This window comes from Dendropsophus ebraccatus, chromosome 7, assembly GCF_027789765.1.
Source record: "Dendropsophus ebraccatus isolate aDenEbr1 chromosome 7, aDenEbr1.pat, whole genome shotgun sequence".
In the NCBI taxonomy this organism is placed as follows: Eukaryota; Metazoa; Chordata; class Amphibia; order Anura; family Hylidae; genus Dendropsophus; species Dendropsophus ebraccatus.
Window position 1 is genome coordinate 121,718,039 of NC_091460.1, and position 17,285 is coordinate 121,735,323.

At 41.3% G+C, this 17,285-nt stretch overlaps 1 protein-coding gene across 1 annotated transcript in view; it reads left to right on the forward strand.

The window, feature by feature from the left end:
* The first annotated feature begins 1,369 nt into the window (after positions 1-1,369).
* Positions 1,370-17,285, forward strand: part of LOC138796597 (melanopsin-B-like) — an 88,352-nt gene continuing 72,436 nt past the window's right edge. The window contains exon 1 of the mRNA XM_069976208.1: positions 1,370-2,176. Coding sequence (XP_069832309.1) covers positions 1,370-2,176 — 807 coding nt within the window. The remainder of the gene's footprint in view (positions 2,177-17,285) is intronic.

Sequence of the window (17,285 nt, forward strand, 5' to 3'; positions counted from 1 at the left end):
TTCGCCGTAATGGCGCTGATCCCGGCATGGCATTCGGATACTTCCGGCTGCAGCAGCCGGAAGCAATCAAGTGCCTATCTCATCGATCTATGCTGTATATCTATGCAGCATAGATCGCAATGAGAAATCAGTATACTTATACTAGAAGTCCCCCAGGGGGGCTTATAGTATAAGTGTAAAAAAAAAAGTGTTATTATTAGTAAAAAGCCCCCTCCCCTAATGAAAGTGTGAATTACCTCCCTTTTCCCATGTTATACATGTTTGGTATCGCCACGTTTGGTATCGCCATGCCATTAATCACATTCCTGATCTCGTATGGTAAACGGCGTAAGCGCAAAAAAATCCTGACCCATTTTTGGTCGCATTAAATCCAGAAAAATTGTAAAAAAAAAAAGCGATCAAAAAGTCGCATATGTGCAATCAAGATACCGATAGAAAAAACACATCATAGCGCAAAAAATGACACCTGACACAGCCCCATAGACCAAAGGATAAAAGCGTTATAAGCATGGGAATAGAGCGATTTTAAGGAACATATATTTGTTAACAATGGTGTCATGAATGTTCCTGTTGGAACCTTGGCGCAGTCCTCAGTTCGTAAGATACGACCGAGACTGCGCTTTTGGCCATAATTCTGCACTTTTATGTTTGTATTTCATTTATGTCTGAACCTGGTCTGAACACTGTCTTATTCCAGCCCTTGCTGGGTGGTGATTAGCAGGCTTCCACCACACCCGTGTCCACCTGTGTAGCTCTCTGGCAGGTTCAGAGTTAAGCTTTCTTGCTCTGGTTTCTGTGATTGAGGGATCCTATAGCCAGTCAGTTTCCTTGTTATCAGCTGTGCATGCTCTGCAGTCAGGAGGCTGATCCAATGGGATTCTGGACCGGGCTCTGATTCACTATAAGTTGTTCTCAGTATCCCAGATCATTGCTGGTTATTCAGTATAGCTTCCCTGTCCTGCATTCCAGCTCTGCCTGCATCTATCTGTGTTACCTCTGGTTTTCTGTCCCTTGCCTTGTTTTCTGACTACCCTTGCTTGCTGCCTGCCCCTGACCATATTGCCTGTTATTCGACTACTCTTTTGGATCCTGATTTTGTACCTTTGCTGCCAGACTGTTGTGACCCGGATTGCTGACCATTCTTATTGTGTTTGTTCGTTTTGTCTTGTCTATTGTATCACGTATCACGTATCCAGGCCAGGGATCGCCGCCAAGTTGTCCGCTGCCATTTTAGGGCAGATTGCGGCAATTAGGTAGGGACAGTGGGAGGGGCTGAGCTCAGGGCTCACTGTCTCTTTGTGTTTGGTGTGACTGGTCGTGACATAATAACCGGCCATACAAAATTTTTTACTCCTTACTTGAAGCCAGTATGGATTCAGCACAGGAGTTTTCTGCCTGTTTTGAGGGTCTTGCTACCCTTGTTCTTGAGCTGGCCAAACAAGTCCAGATATTAGCCCAGCAACTACCTGCTACCACGCCTGCCTCCCCAGTGGTCACGCTCAAGGAGCCTGACAAGTGTTTAGGGGACCTGAACACATTTTCGACCTTTAAAGAGGCTTGGCTTAGTCACCCCACCCCTAGCTCCTTTGAACAGGCCATTGCTCTAGCGATTTCTATTGATCGCACGCTCAGGGAACGTAAAAATAAATCAAACCAAGATTCCCCCTGTGTCATTGATGTGCCTTTCTCTGTCCCCTCTAAACCATTGCCTTCTATAACTCGTCCTCTGGTCACCCTGGAGGAACCTTCGAAACTGGACAAAGTTAAAAGCTCCCTGGTACGCATAGAACGCAGAAGAAGGAGTGGACTCTGTTTTTACTGCGGTGACAGTGGACATTTTATCAGCTTTTGTACCAAGGGTCCTGCAAGGCCAGATCATCAGCGTCCAGATGACTACCAGGAGGGTCATCTGGGCGTGCAGGTGGGTGGAGTTTGTGTGCATTGTCCTGTTGATGATGCCATCTCTATGAATTTGTGTAATGTGGAAGTTGGTTCTGTGCATCCCGCTGAGGTTGCCATATCTTTAAGTTCATGTAATGCAGAACTTGGCTCTGTGACTGGTACTGATTTGAGGGGTGATGAAAGATTTGTCAGGAGACCAGCTGTCCGTCAGCTGGATACTTCCTCTGAGGAGTGGGAGACTGACAGTGACATATCTAGTGATGAGACTTGCATGGTGAGAGATCACTTACCGTCCACTCTTGTTTTATCAAGTGAGGGTCCGGTGGCCCCTCATAAAAGGGGGGGTACTGTCATGAATGTTCCTGTTGGAACCTTGGCGCAGTCCTCAGTTCGTAAGATACGACCGAGACTGCGCTTTTGGCCATGATTCTGCACTTTTATGTTTGTATTTCATTTATGTCTGAACCTGGTCTGAACACTGTCTTATTCCAGCCCTTGCTGGGTGGTGATTAGCAGGCTTCCACCACACCCGTGTCCACCTGTGTAGCTCTCTGGCAGGTTCAGAGTTAAGCTTTCTTGCTCTGGTTTCTGTGATTGAGGGATCCTATAGCCAGTCAGTTTCCTCGTTGTCAGCTGTGTATGCTCTGCAGTCAGGAGGCTGCTCCAATGGGATTCTGGACCGGGCTCTGATTCACTATAAGTTGTTCTCAGTATCCCAGATCATTGCTGGTTATTCAGTATAGCTCCCTGTCCTGCATTCCAGCTCTGCCTGCATCTATCTGTGTTACCTCTGGTTTTCTCTCCCTTGCCTTGTTTTCTGACTACCCTTGCTTGCTGCCTGCCCCTGACCATATTGCCTGTTATTCGACTACTCTTTTGGATCCTGATTTTGTACCTTTGCTGCCAGACTGTTGTGACCCGGATTGCTGACCATTCTTCATTGTGTTTTGTCTGTCTGTCTTGTCTTTGTGTCCCACTTAGCCAGTGCAGGGACTGCCGCCCAGTTGCTCGCCGCCGTTTTAGGGCGGAGTGTGGCAAGTAGGTAGAGGACAGTGGGCGGGGCTGAGCTTAGGGCTCACTGTCTTGTCTTGTCCTGCTGTCCGCTTCCTAACAAATGGTTTGAATTTTTTACAAGCCATCACATAATATAAAAGTTATACATGTTATACATCGCTGTAATCGTAACAACTTGAGGAACATATATAACAAGTCAGTTTTACCCCAGGGTGAATGGCGTAGAAAAAAAACCTCCAAATAAAAGAAATGCGTTTTGGGTTTTTTTTCAATTTCACCACACATTGAATTTTTTTCTGGTTTCCCAGTGTACTTTATGAAAAAATTCAGCCTGTCACTGCAAAGTACAATTAGTGGCGCAAAAAATAAGGGCTCATGTGGGTTTCTATTTGAAAAAATGCAAGTTCTATGGCCTTTTAAGCACAAGGAGGAAAAAACGAAAACGCAAAAATTGAAATTGGCCGGGCCTTTTTTTTTTTTTTTTTTTTTTTTTTAACGTTGTGTGAACATAGCTTAGGTGGACATTTTCTAAGGAGTCTAATTTGTGCAACTCTTCTCTTCTAATGGGCATTGGTGTATATTTTGTTCCAATATCTTGCGATTGAGTTATAAAAATATAGCACTACCATAGTGGATGTATCTAAGTAATAAAAGTCACAAAAAAGTTGCAAAATTGTTGCAAAAAGTAAAAAATTGCAAAAACAAACTTACCCGGTACTGACCAGTCGTAGGCCTGAAACTGTGCGATTTTTTTAAAAAGTCAAAAATTATAAATTGGGTGCAAATCCCAAAGATTTTGGGGTAAATACTCAAAACAGGTTAAAAATAATATTCAACCACTTAATACTGGTTCATACATAGAACTTAGACCAAAAATGGACAAAAAATCCAATTATTCACCTAAAAATAGGCGCAAAGCCCTTGATTAATTTTCCACTTAGTTTTGTATTGCATGGTTGCACTACATTTTTTTTTTTTGTCTGTTAGGGGAGTTGAGCCCTGGTTTCTCAGGCTAGTAGCCTGTTGCTCCTCCTTCTGAGCTATTCATGTGTTCCCATAGTTGCACTTTCTGGTAGAGCAGTTGTTCAGTACTACAAATTACAGATAGCATTGCGTTCCCTAAATCTGTTCCTGGCTTTGGCTAATCTTTGGATAATCTTTTTGTTTAAATGGACCCTTACACTAGTTATGACATTTCACCGAGTGGCTGCTTTACTGCACAAAAAAGGAAAACTATGGCAATCACCCGTTTCTGTATTTATGTATATCTGTAGAACGCATTGTGCTAGGTTCTTTTACTAAAAATTGTTAACCGATGTATACTTTTAGAGATGAGTTTTTTGGTTAAGAACATTTTAATATCTACAGTATCTTTCAGCCAACTGCCTGCAAACCCATGAACTGTGGAGGCTGGAATCTAGACTCTAAAAATGCCAAATGTGAAGCATGGCATTTTTTTTTTATAATTTTTTTATTTAATTTTTTTTGTGGGCGACTGCGTTTTTGTGTACGTAAAAAAATGGATGCGTTTTGATCCTTTTTTTATACTGGAAGTCAATGTAAAAACGGGTAAAAATGGATGCACACAAATGCATCCGTTTTTTTAATCCTTTATTTGCAAAACATATGAGGGGGGGGGGGGGGGGGGGGGGGAACGGATTACAAAAATTTAGTGTAAACCCAGCCTAACCTGTTAAAGGGGTACTCCAGTGGGGGGGGCTCTTTTGGGAACTGGCCGGGGAGGAGGTGGCTGAGAGAAAAGACGTCCACTCACCCCCCCTCCCCCCCGATCCAGCGGCGGGTCCCGTATCGCGGCGCTCCAAGTTACACCACAAATTATACTGCTCTATGCTTATTTACACCTTTGACAATATTTACAATACATCTCTTATCCCTATTGATTGTGGCACCCTGGAGACCTGTCACTTCCTTCAGCACATCCACATACTGTCTTAAATCAACACCTCTAATAGGTGAATCATCAACTTGATGATGCCTTCTCTTCTCGATTATTCCATTTACAAGTTGCACTTGGCTGGTTTCTAATACTCAGTAGATAACCTCTCCCTTGGAAGTCCCATTATCCTGCACATGGGGGCCTGTTTGTATCAGCACCTACACGATCACCTAGTTTAGCAATAACACCACAGGAATTATAGTAGATGCAGAGAAGAAAGACAAAAAAGATGTTCTATGTATAGTGTCCCAGTATCGTATGCAGTATTATGTAAGGTTTGATGAAAGACCACTGATTTGCATTTTACAGTATCTATACTGTACCGTAAAGTTGTTAATTTCCACGTGCATTTAAGTTTGCTTTCTTCTCATTACTGCCATCACTGTTGGATAACAATAAAGGGGCAGTGCTGCGTCCCCAGCCCCCACAAAAAAAGAAAAAAACACAGACATTCACAGAAAATATACTTACCATTCCACCGGAAAGGGCTGAGCAAGTTGGAAGCCATGTGATGTACTCCAGCCAATGAAAAACCTTTTCTTCTCCCATTCACTGCTGTGGAAGGCAGTGAAGAGGAAGGAGACCAGCACTGCCCCCAGCTGTGACGATATCCACCCAAGATGGTGCCAGGGAGAAGAGGACAAGGTTGACAGTGTTTTGGTATGTGCCCTTTTTAGACATCGGATTAAAAGAACTTTTCCTGTTGGGAACCAGCCTCTAGAGTTTTGCAAGGACTTTTGGCATTTAGTATCTGAAAAATTCCTTTACAAAACAACTACACTCCACACAGGTTTATATTTACCATCTGCCTCAGCAGTGGCAAAGTGATAGGGGCTGAAACAGCTGCAATTGCAACCAACCAGACCTGACCAGAAGAAGTCAGAGCACCGGAGCAGAATAGTTTTGCAACAGCTGGAGAGCCAGAGATTGAGCAACAATGATTAGGGGACAGGGACAGGCCCCCCTGTGATGTCAGCACCTCCCCCTCTATAAAAGGCGGTTTGGTAATGGAGGTGGCCAGTCGGCTGTGTGTGGAGGACAGAGCAGGATGGCAGCAGGCTGTTAGAGCAGAGCAGGGAGAGACTAACAGTGCAATATAGGGACAGTGAGTATAGGAGGGCTGATTTTGGGTGATTATTTGTTGTAGCTGCTGACCAAGCGTCCAGTTTACCATGTTACTGGTTGCCTATATGCATTCACTGGGACCAGTGAAGACACAGTCCATATTATTCACTCACTGGGCACTGTATGCTCCTATATAATAATTTACAGGGATCAGTGAATGGAACGTCTGTCTTACATGATCAGTGGTCGCACTTCACTCCTACAGTATTCTAAACATTAATTTACATTAGTAAAGGGTCACTCTACGTCTACATTAAAATAAAATAAAAAAATCAATTGAATTTGAAATGAAATCAGCACTTATATTGATGCCACTTAAAGTAAATGGGGATACAAAGAGTACTTGAAGGGGGGGATTGGAACGTGTTAAATTGTTTATTAGAAAGTATTTTATGCCGCTGATCCACCAGGTCCTCTGCTGGCCATGGCTGAAATTGGATGATTGACTGGCTGATTGAATTCTTTTTAATAAATGTAGAAAATAATTGAAAGGAGGGCACTCACCATTAAAAACATTCTCTTTATTTCATATCTTTGTCTTTAAAATGGTCCATGCAGGCAGGAATGAGGACGCCAGCTCCAGCGTGATTGTAAGGGGCGTGACAGCTGTTTCACACGTAATTCGTGCTTCTGATTTTTTTTAAATTGTGATTTCTACATTTTTGACACTTTTACAAAAATATGTGTTAACAAATTAGCCCTTCTCTAATAGTCCCAGTACTGTAGCTACTATAATTTGGCTGTTTTATTGAAATTCGTTAGAATTCGATTTATCTCTAACAATTGAATAATTAAATAATAAGGGGGGGCAGTGGCACATATAGATTTTTGTTAGTATTCTATACTCGATTGTTTTCTCCCCACCATGTCCAGTAATGCCGCCTTGCTCCTCCATGCCCTTTTTTTAGTTCATTGCAGCAATTCTATGCCCGATCTCTGGCTTCTAGGTCTTGTGCTATCTACTGCTGAGGCTGGTGATTGGCTGCATCTCTGCAGGGAAGTAAACAAAGCTGGCAGGGAGGACAGGGGCAAGAGCAGTGGACATGGCATAAACAGTCTTCTAAAGGTAACAGACTGTACTTTATTCATATTTTATATTTTTTAGAAAATTCAAGCAGTCCCTTTTGGGAGCCATGTTGGCATAATTATCCAGATCAGGGATCACACCTGCTGCATTGTATGACAATAGTAGAAGACAGTATAGAGTGTGAGGATCCAAAGCCATCTGGGTAGCAAACTCTGCATAGATGAGATGTGACCGGAATAAGTCTTTGTGGCAGCCCGGGCCAGACGGAGAAGAAAGCAAAAATGAACGACTTTGATCAGAGAAGACATCGCCGTTGAGTCACTGGATATGACTGCTTATTCTGCCTCTGACCCCTGGAGCACCACATATGTGTGACTATCATAGGGCAAAGACAATCGAGCAGATATCACTGTATCTACTTACCTTTTTACACTGTGCACAATGACCATAGAAGCCTTATTTGATATTAAAACAGTCATTACCACATCCTCCTCCCACATCCTCCTCCCAGGGTAGTGTCACTCTTTTGATTGAGAAGGCTGGGTGGTTGGATATCCTCATTGAAAAATGGACCTCAAATGTGCTGACCCTAAAACCATATAGTGATGGTGCACATAGATGAAGTCACCAGATGGTGATGTATCCAGATTCTACAGTCAGTGATGGGTAGGATGGAATAGTTTAGTCTTTATTTAAACCACAGTCTACAACAGACAAAAGGTGGAAATTATTATTCAGTCTAATAACTGATGTTTATTTTATTGTAGGTTTTATGTGAAATTTTCCATTGTACGCGAAAACCTTAGTGAATTTTGCACAATTTGTCTCACAATAACTGGTCAGAAGGTGTCGCACAGCTGTGCCAATGTTTTATATTACACTTTTGAGAAAAAATAAAATAAAATAATATTAATTTTAAAAAAAGTCACGCGCATTACTTTTAGGCTGTGTTCCCACTATAGGAAAATAATGGCCGTCTTTTGGGAAGGAGGTCATTTTAGCATCATAAGGGCTATGTTCAAACAACGATTTTCAATGGTCATTATTTGATATTTAAAATAACGGCCGTTATTTAACATACTTTGCTGGCTGTCATAGCAACGACAGTCGTTGGTACATAATTTAATGGTCCATTGAATTAAGTTGAAAAGATGGTGAAAGGACGCCCAAAAAAAATCTGTGTGTGAACTAATGGCCGTTGTTCACTAAATAGCATCTACCAATAAATGTGCTGAACATTAATTTGACGGCCAATGCTAACAACAACAGCCGTTATTCTGTGCATTGTGAGAACTATCGACCGTTCTTTCCATACATTTCATATAAAAATGGATAACGTGTTTCAAAGGTCTCCCTTCTTCATCAGATCCATAGGGTATACAGAGTACATTGAAGGTATTTAAATGTAAAACGGCAGGAAAACTGGGGTTTGGAATGCCTGGGAAATTCATTCATTAGTTAACACATAAAATATATACAGTACTTAAAACATAATACAACTCCTGAAAATAAAACATGATAAAACTCCTGAAAAAATAAAAGTATTCTCTTGCTAATAATGGTCTCATCCCTAGAAATATAATCATTCTAAACTTGGGCCCGTACGTGAGTGAGATGGGGATGAGGATGTATTTCAATGGGTAATGACAATAAACATAACAATAGCCACTATGGTGTAGTAGTAGGGGCTTCTGTTTAACATACTGAATTGTGAGTTCAAATCCCAGAAGATTCCTTTCTTTTTGTAGTGTTCAGAATTTATGAATGAAGTTGTAAAAGTAATTCATGTAATTGGTAAATTAATCATATCCTGTTAAATTGATTAATTACATCCTGTGATATAGATTAATTACATCCTGTTCAATTGAACGATTGCATCCTCTTCAATTGATCTATTTGTGAATGGGAGTATTAGACAAATACTGTGGCAATGTTTTTAATATTTATATTGAATATTTGAATATTTATAGTAAAAGTAATACAATTTATATTGAATATATGAATATTTATAATAAAAGTTTTTAGAAACATTCATGGTTTTGAGGCCTTTCCTTTTTTCTCTAAAATGCCACCTATTAGACAATCGTAAGGATGAGGGGTGGAAAACCTCCCTTGGTTCCTATTGTACATATATAATTGTATTGGCGGAGTGCAAGTCCAGCTTTAGGCCATGTTCACACAACATATGTTTAGCATAAATCACGCAATTTGCAACAACGGCCGTGTTTTATGCTAAACATACGTTATATTTAATAGAATCCCGGCCGGAGCGTATACGCACAGTTTACACTCCGACTGGGTTTCTATCCAGCCGCACAAAACTGTCAGTTTTCCGAGGCTGCTATTCATTAAATAGCGGCCGCAGAGACATGTCATTTCCCACGATGGAGCGTGCGGCTCCGGCTCCACTCTTCATTGTGTGTAGCTGTGAATTAGGATGGGGGCACCCACGGATGCGCGCGCATCCCAATTCAGCACAAAGGAAGATCATCTGGCCGGTACTGCAGTAACATCCGGGATAATCTTCTCCGACACCATTCGTTCTGTGACCCGGCTGGGTCACTGAACGTACAGTGTTTTACAGTGTGTGAACATGGCCTTATTCTCATGTAGGAATTGAGGAAGTAATGATGGTTTTTAGTTTATCATCACAGTTGCTTTGTTGAGTCCATTGGGCTGTAGGGTGTCCATACAGTAAATTCAGAACATTTCCATTCTCAAAAGGTTACTGAATCTATTAATCGTGTTCTCTGGTATGTGGCCAATGGGGTAAATTTTTAATTCCCTTAAGTTAAAGTTATGTTTTTCTAAGAAATGTCTAGAGAGACTGTGCTTCAGGAAACCCCTGTTGATGTTCGCTCTATGATTGGTAATCTCAGGTGTAGTGGTTGGGTGGTCCTCCCCACGTATTGTAGGTTGCATGGACATTTGATTATGTAGATGACATACTTCGTGGAACAGTTTAGATGGTGTTTGAGCTTGAAGGATCTACCTTTTTTGTTCTAAAAAGTAGTGAGGCCATCTTGGATGGACTCACATCATAAACATCTCGCTGTCTTACAATGTACTCCTTTTTCTCCAGAGTTTCTGGATTCGGGTTTTATATGTTTTTTTTTAATGCTGCTTGGGGCTAGCATACCTTTTAGGCTTGGGGCTCTCCTATACGTGATTTGGGGTTTCTCCTGTTCTGAACGAGAGGATCCAGTTTTAGTATATGCCAGTGTTTGGCCAAGATTTCTCTTATTTTGCTGTGGTCCGTTGTATAACCAGTGATAAAGTTCGCTGTCTGATCGGATGCCTGGGGATTCTTCTGTATTGTTTCCTTAGGTTTAAGGCAATCTTCTTGTGGCTCTCTTTGCTAGGCTAGCCTTTGGCCCGAAAATGGTCTTTTATGATGACTGCTTGCTCCTCGTACTTGTTATCCCTCGTGCAGTTCTTACGCATCCTCCTAAATTGTCCAAACGGGATATTGGTCTACCACTTTTTGGAATGGCTGCTTTGGAAAGGTAAGTAACTATTGAAATCCACCGGTTTTAAATAAGTGGCAGTGAGGAAATCTTGTTGTTCATGATAAATTAGCAGGTCCAGAAACCTAATGTTTTCTTTCAAATGGTGGGGGACAAACGATAGTCTTTCAGGAATGATTTCAGATGCGCTTCCTTCCCAGATGAAAAACAAGTCATCGCTATATCTCTTGTGTAATTTCACATTCTTCTGGAATAATGTGTGGCTTGTGATGAATGTCTCCTCAAATCGGCCCATAAATAAGCTGGCATAGGATGGCGCTACCCTCGTCCCCATGGCCATTCCACGGATCTGATGGTAGATACGCCCATCACATTAGAAAAAAAAAATTCTTCAGTATTAGTTTCAAGAATTTTATCAAAAAAGATCTCTCCTCTGGGGGTATACTAGGGTCCTTCCTTAGATAAAAATCTATACACTCGATACCAATCTCGTGGTTGATATTAGAGATGAGCGAACCTGCCGAGGTTCGGGTTCATATGAACCTTAACTCTCATACGAACCCGAACCTCTGCCGGTTCGCTCATCTCTAGTTGATATTAGTATACAACGCAGAAACGTCCGTTGTCAATAGTATTGACCAGGTATGCTCCTTTAGATGGACAATATGAATTTTTTAGATAGGAATCCAAGGTAACAACGTATTCTTGCAGAAATAAGTTTGGATAGTGGGAAATTCTGCCATGTGGGATTTTATCATTTTTAAGAACTTTCGGTAAATTATAATAGAAAGGAGTTGCTGGATTTCTAATTTGAAGGAATTTTCTTTCTTCTTTGGTAATAATATTCTGTGCCAGAGCTTCATTCAACAGATCGGTGGTTTGTTTCTGTATCTGTGGAAAGGGATTGGCAATTGTTATTAAATAGTAGTTGGTGTCATTGAGGTTCCTTATATCTTCCTTAATGTTACTCTTAGGGTATATTCACACAGGCGGGCTCGCAGCGAGATTCTCGCTGCGAGCGCGGCAGGTCCTGTCAGTTCCCATAAACTACATACTTGCTGCGGTCTAAACGACCGCAGCGAGTATGTAATTATACCGCGCTTAACCCCTTCTACTCCCGCCGGCTCCCCCGCTGTAAGCAGCATACATTACCTGTCCTTGCTGCACGGGTCCGGCGTCCTTCTCTCCCGCCCGGACAATCAGTGGCTGCGGCTGGGCAACACTAATTGGCCGGACGGGAGAGCAGGACGCCGGACCCGTGCAGCAAGGACAGGTAATGTATGCTGCTTACAGCGGGGGAGCCGGCGGGAGTAGAAGGGGTTAAGCGCGGTATAATTACATACTCGCTGCGGTCGTTTAGACCGCAGCAAGTATGTAGTTTATGGGAACTGACAGGACCTGCCGGGCTCGCAGCGAGAATCTCGCTGCGACCCCGCCCGTGTGAATATACCCTTATAGTTCTGGAGTACAATCCCTCCACCATTGTCTGCACATCTGATTAGATCTTCATTGTCACTGAGGTTTTTAAGAGCTTCCTTCTCTTTTCTACTTAAAGAACCTTCTAACTTCAAATAAGGTTCTGGAGTATAGTCCTGCAGATGCCACGGCATTGTAAAAGGTTTTTTATAGCCAGACCCTGGCTTTCCAAAGGGTAGAACGCTGATTTGTTGTGTATTACAGGATGTTTCCCACCCCACGAGAACCTCCACTATATGGTACTCTCATCAGCACCCTTGGAACCATTATTTAATGAGGATGTAGGGATGCTGCATACTGTTCTACTAGGCAACTATAGGAATAATAACAATATTGATAATATAGCACCAAATTCCGCAGCCCTTCACAATCGTGAGGGTACATAAAGCGACAGCCAGACATTATAGAATTAAACACTAATTACTCGATCGAGAGGAATGAGAACCCTGCTAGCAAAGCCTATAATCTTGAAGAATGTGGTTGAGACAAAAGGCAGAAAGTGCGTTATTTGTATAACTGTGCAGCCATCGTATTTAAAAAGGCTAATGCACATAAAGGTGGATGAGTCAGTCAAAAGCCAATCTCTGTGTGTTTAGATACAAAGTACAAAAAGCGTAGGTGGACAATGCTGAATGAAAGATGGGGGGGGGGTATATAACTTCTTTGACATATAAAGACTCTAGAAAAGCTATTCAAACTACTGTATTTGCTATTTTTACCAGTTTATAATTATGGTTGACACACATTCTGTATACAGTATTAGGCTATGTTCAAACACTGTAATAGACCGGCCGTTCAGTGACCCGGCCGGGTCAAGGAACGGCCAGTCTCTGAAAATATCATTAGTTCTGATGCGGGCGCATCTGTGCGTGCCCGCATCACAACTTCCCACAGCACACTATAGAGCATGCGGCCGGAGCTCTCTCATCATAAATTTTGGCTTGAAAGCGCCCCCCCCCCCCCCTTTCCTCAAACTAATTCTGTTTAAGTCAGAGGGGCAACTAAATTTTCATATAACATTATCTCACTATTCTACCATGTCATGGCTCATCCTACCACTTTAACCTTCTACCGTATATATGGCCCTAGCTCATCCCCGGGATCTAATTACACACAAGTTATACCTACATGTCCTCACATATTCAAAGTTTTTCGGGACACCATAACATCTTGAAGAGAGGTAGCCAAAGTTTTCCATCTTTGCTTTTATAGAAATGAATAGGTCCTTATGCCGTCAGAATTTGCACGACCGCAAATTTGCTGAAATGGACATGTAAAAGGGGCCTAAGTTAAGTGTTTCATAAGTATACATTGGTCATTATAGGATCTGTTATGCTAAGTATGTTAAAGATTATTACTAGAGATGAGCGAACCTCGAGCATGCTCGAGTCGATCCGAACCCGAACTTTCGGCATTTGATTAGCGGTGGCTGCTGAACTTGGATAAAGCCCTAAGGCTATGTGGAAAACATGGATATAGTCATTGGCTGTATCCATGTTTTCCAGACAACCTTAGAGCTTTATCCAAGTTCAGCAGCCCCAGCTAATCAAATACCAATCGTTCGGGTTCGGATCGTCTCAAACCCGAACCCGGTTCGCTCATCTCTAATTATTACATAAGTTTATTAGAGTATTTATATTCACACTAAATTACTGCGGGGTTTACATAATTTTATACCAGTCCACACAACACCTAGAACAGTTTAGAACATTCCCCTGTTCATCACCAAGATACAATAAACTGATCATGAAGGTTATAAATCAATGAAATTACCAGTTCCACAATTGCTGCACCAGTCATGGACAGTGTCGGGATTTGCAATTACATTCCCTTGGATTATGTCAATGGGGTCAAAGTTATAATTAGATAATGACAATTCAGAATATTGACACAAACGTGTTAAATTGCTACTCCAAGTGCTATGATTACAATGATTTCAACCTCAGGCATTAATATACAGTATGCACATTGGCCATGTCGTCTCTCTGTTCCCTCTGCTCCATTTATTTGTTTGCTTTATTGCCCTAATATACAGTATATCTACTTATATATGTATTACATCCTACTGCACATAAGAAAAACCTAGGTAATGAAAATCCTATTTATAGGTCCATGGCATAGCCTTTTTTTTCCAACAGTTTTAAATCCCTCCTCTAAATTGCTAGATGCCTTATAAAATATGAAAATCGTTGTGGGCACTAAAAACCCTACACAATATATACCATCACCTGTATGTAACGATATAATACACATTTTTAAACATTATTACAATTCAAAGCCTAAAGCATTGTGCAGAGAAAGCCTACTACCTAGAGATGAGTAAACCTCAAGCATGCTCAGGTTCATTCCCCCCGAGAGTGCGGCATTTGATTGGCAGGGGCTAAAGAAGCCAGTGGTAATCAAATACTGCACACTGAGGTTTGGATGAATCTGAGCATGCTTGAGGTTCAGTCATCTCTACTACTGTACTTACACATTGTCTGTCCTATGGATAAAATAAGATATCATTAGGGGAAAGAAAGAGAGGGGGGGGGGGAGAGAAGGAAGGAAGGAACTGGTATTATGTTCTTTTTAAAACAATTTTTATAAGACTTCATCTCATAAAAATTCTTTGGATAACTTTTTTTTTTTTTAATTAACAAACATATAAAGTACACGTTTAAAACGATTAAAATAATGTGTGCTAAAAAAACAAAGTCATAAACCTCTGATGAGGTCAGGTGACCCCACTCAACTCCAAAGGTATATCAATACGGCTGAGACAGGCAATAAATGTTTTCCCAATAGATGGGATAATAGCACAACCAAAATGGCCCAGCTGTTGCATAAAAACCATGTCGCATAGTAATTGAGGCACATCTGTTATGTATATTGTCTCAAAAACTACTGTAGAATGTTCCCTGCCCAACAAGGAGGTGCAGCTTATCAGGAAGGGGGCATAATATTGGCAGAAAGAGGCATGGCTTAAAGCGGCTCTGTACCCACAATCTGACCCTACCCCCCAAAACCTATGTACCATCGGATAGCTGCTTTTTTTTCCAAGATCTGTTCTCGGGTCCGTTCGACAGGTGATGCAGTTATTGTCCTAAATAACAACTTTTAAACTTGCAGCCCTGCGTCAAATTGGTGTGGCCTACAGTACCCATACCCTAGGATTGCGACACCCCTCAGTCCCTCCTCCCCATGCTCCTCACCATTAGGAATGCCCCTAGAACAATTTCTCCTATTCATCACTTGTCTGAACACTGCACATGTGCTGAATTGTTAAGGCACATGTGCAGTGTTCAGACAGGTGATGAATAGTAAAAATCCCGCCTGGGGCATTTCAAATGATGAGAAGGGCGGGGAAGAGGGACAGAGAGGCGTCGCAATCCTAGGGCACAGACACTCTAGGCCACACCAATTTGACACAGGGCTGCAAGTTTAAAAGTTGTTTTTTAGGACAGTATCTGCATCACCTGCCAATAGGACCCCAGGACAGATCTTGGAATAAAAGTAGCTATCTGAAGGTACAAGTGATTTTAAAATGTAGTGCCATATGCCAAAAATATTGACACACTACATTGTCTAAAGTACAGAACACCAATTAATAGCAGGTTTAAAGTGAATGTATCACGCCTCTCAGCTGATCATTAACACTTTTACATGGGTGGGGCTTTAGTCCTAGACGTAGGCTTTAGACCTAGTGGTTAGAATAAAAACGGTTTCTGAATGATTTTATAAAAGTTGATTAGTAAATTAGTAAGTTAGGGAAAAAAACACTAAAGCTTGATCACTAAAAAATAAAAAAAAATCACTAATACTTGATTTAAAGAATAAGTCATTTTCTATTAACACATTCCCTTTAAATTTAAAGTGTACATCCAATTGTGGTGGCAGTTTTCTAAAAAATGACTATCGTGCAGCACTGTGGGTCATTTTTCTAACATTCATCCATTTTAAATTTGTCACTAGAAGGTGTTTCTTAATGCACTTCCTCTCGGATGCATGTATCTACTTACAGCTCCCAGCTATAGAATTACACGGCATTGGATGGGGATCGGGGAGGGAAGGCACTCGGAACATATTCCAACGACTAATTAAAAATTGATGTATATTGTCAAAATGACTGTCGTACATAGTGCTGCAGGATAGTCATTTTTCAAAAATCACTGGAGGTATTCTTTAAACCAGACAATGGAAACTTAGTCTAGGCAGTCTAAAGATGCACCAGATTTATCAAACAGCCTTAAACACTGTAAAAAATCTTGTGCATTTGTAGTCTGTCTGCTTAAGTTTGCATTGTTTAACCCTTTAACAACCTACAGTGTACATTAACACCCTTACAGGCTTGGCACAACCGGCGTAAATGTACATCCTCCCAGGGTATAAAGCTATGAAGCAAGCTCAGAAGCTAAGCTCACTTCTGGCTATATAAAGCCGGGGCCTCACCGTTAATGACGGGCCGCCGCGATTGCCATTCAACTGTGTGATTGTGGGGTCCCGAACGTTTAAACTGACTATTGGAAGTTTAACACTTACCTATGTGCAACTTTTTTTGCATACTTACCTATGTGCAGTCAGCTTGGCAATCTTCTCATAGAGTCTTCCTCAGGCAGGCTCTACGTGCAGAACACTGATAACATTGATCAATGCTATGCTATGGCACAGCACAAAACAGTGTATGCAATCTAATGGTTGCATGTAATAGTCCCCTAAGTAAAAAAAAAATAAAATAAAAATAAAAAAGTTTTTAAGAAAATGCCATAGCCCCTCCTCCAATATAAGTTTAAATCACCCTCCCTTTACCACTTTATATATAAAACACATAAAAACATATTATATAGCGTAGCATGTGCAATTGTCCAATTTTTTAAGCTATAACAATAATATTCCTGTACAGTGAAAAAATCGCCAGGACTGTGGATTTTTTGGGCAAAAAAACAGTAAAAGAAAAAGATTTGAAAATACAAAAAAAGATACCAATAAAAATGAGAGATTGTGGTGCAAAAGAGTGATGTCCAAACCAGCCCTGTAGGTGATAAAATCGAACCACTATGGCTCTGAGAAAGCAAGGAGGAAAAAGCGAAAACGCAAACATGAAAATTGGCCTGGTCCTTAAAGCCAAAATGCATGGTGTCCTTAAGGGGTTAAGAACCAGACAGGTTTAGTGAGTGTTAGTAAAATATGAGTAACAAAATAAAACCACAGTTGTAAAAAAAAATTGGGTCTCAGCTGAGCCAAGATGTGGGTGGTGCCCACCTAACAAGTTCTGCTATAAGCACACCTTCATCAGGGGCGGAGTGAAAGTACTGCCTACCAATCTTCATATACACCA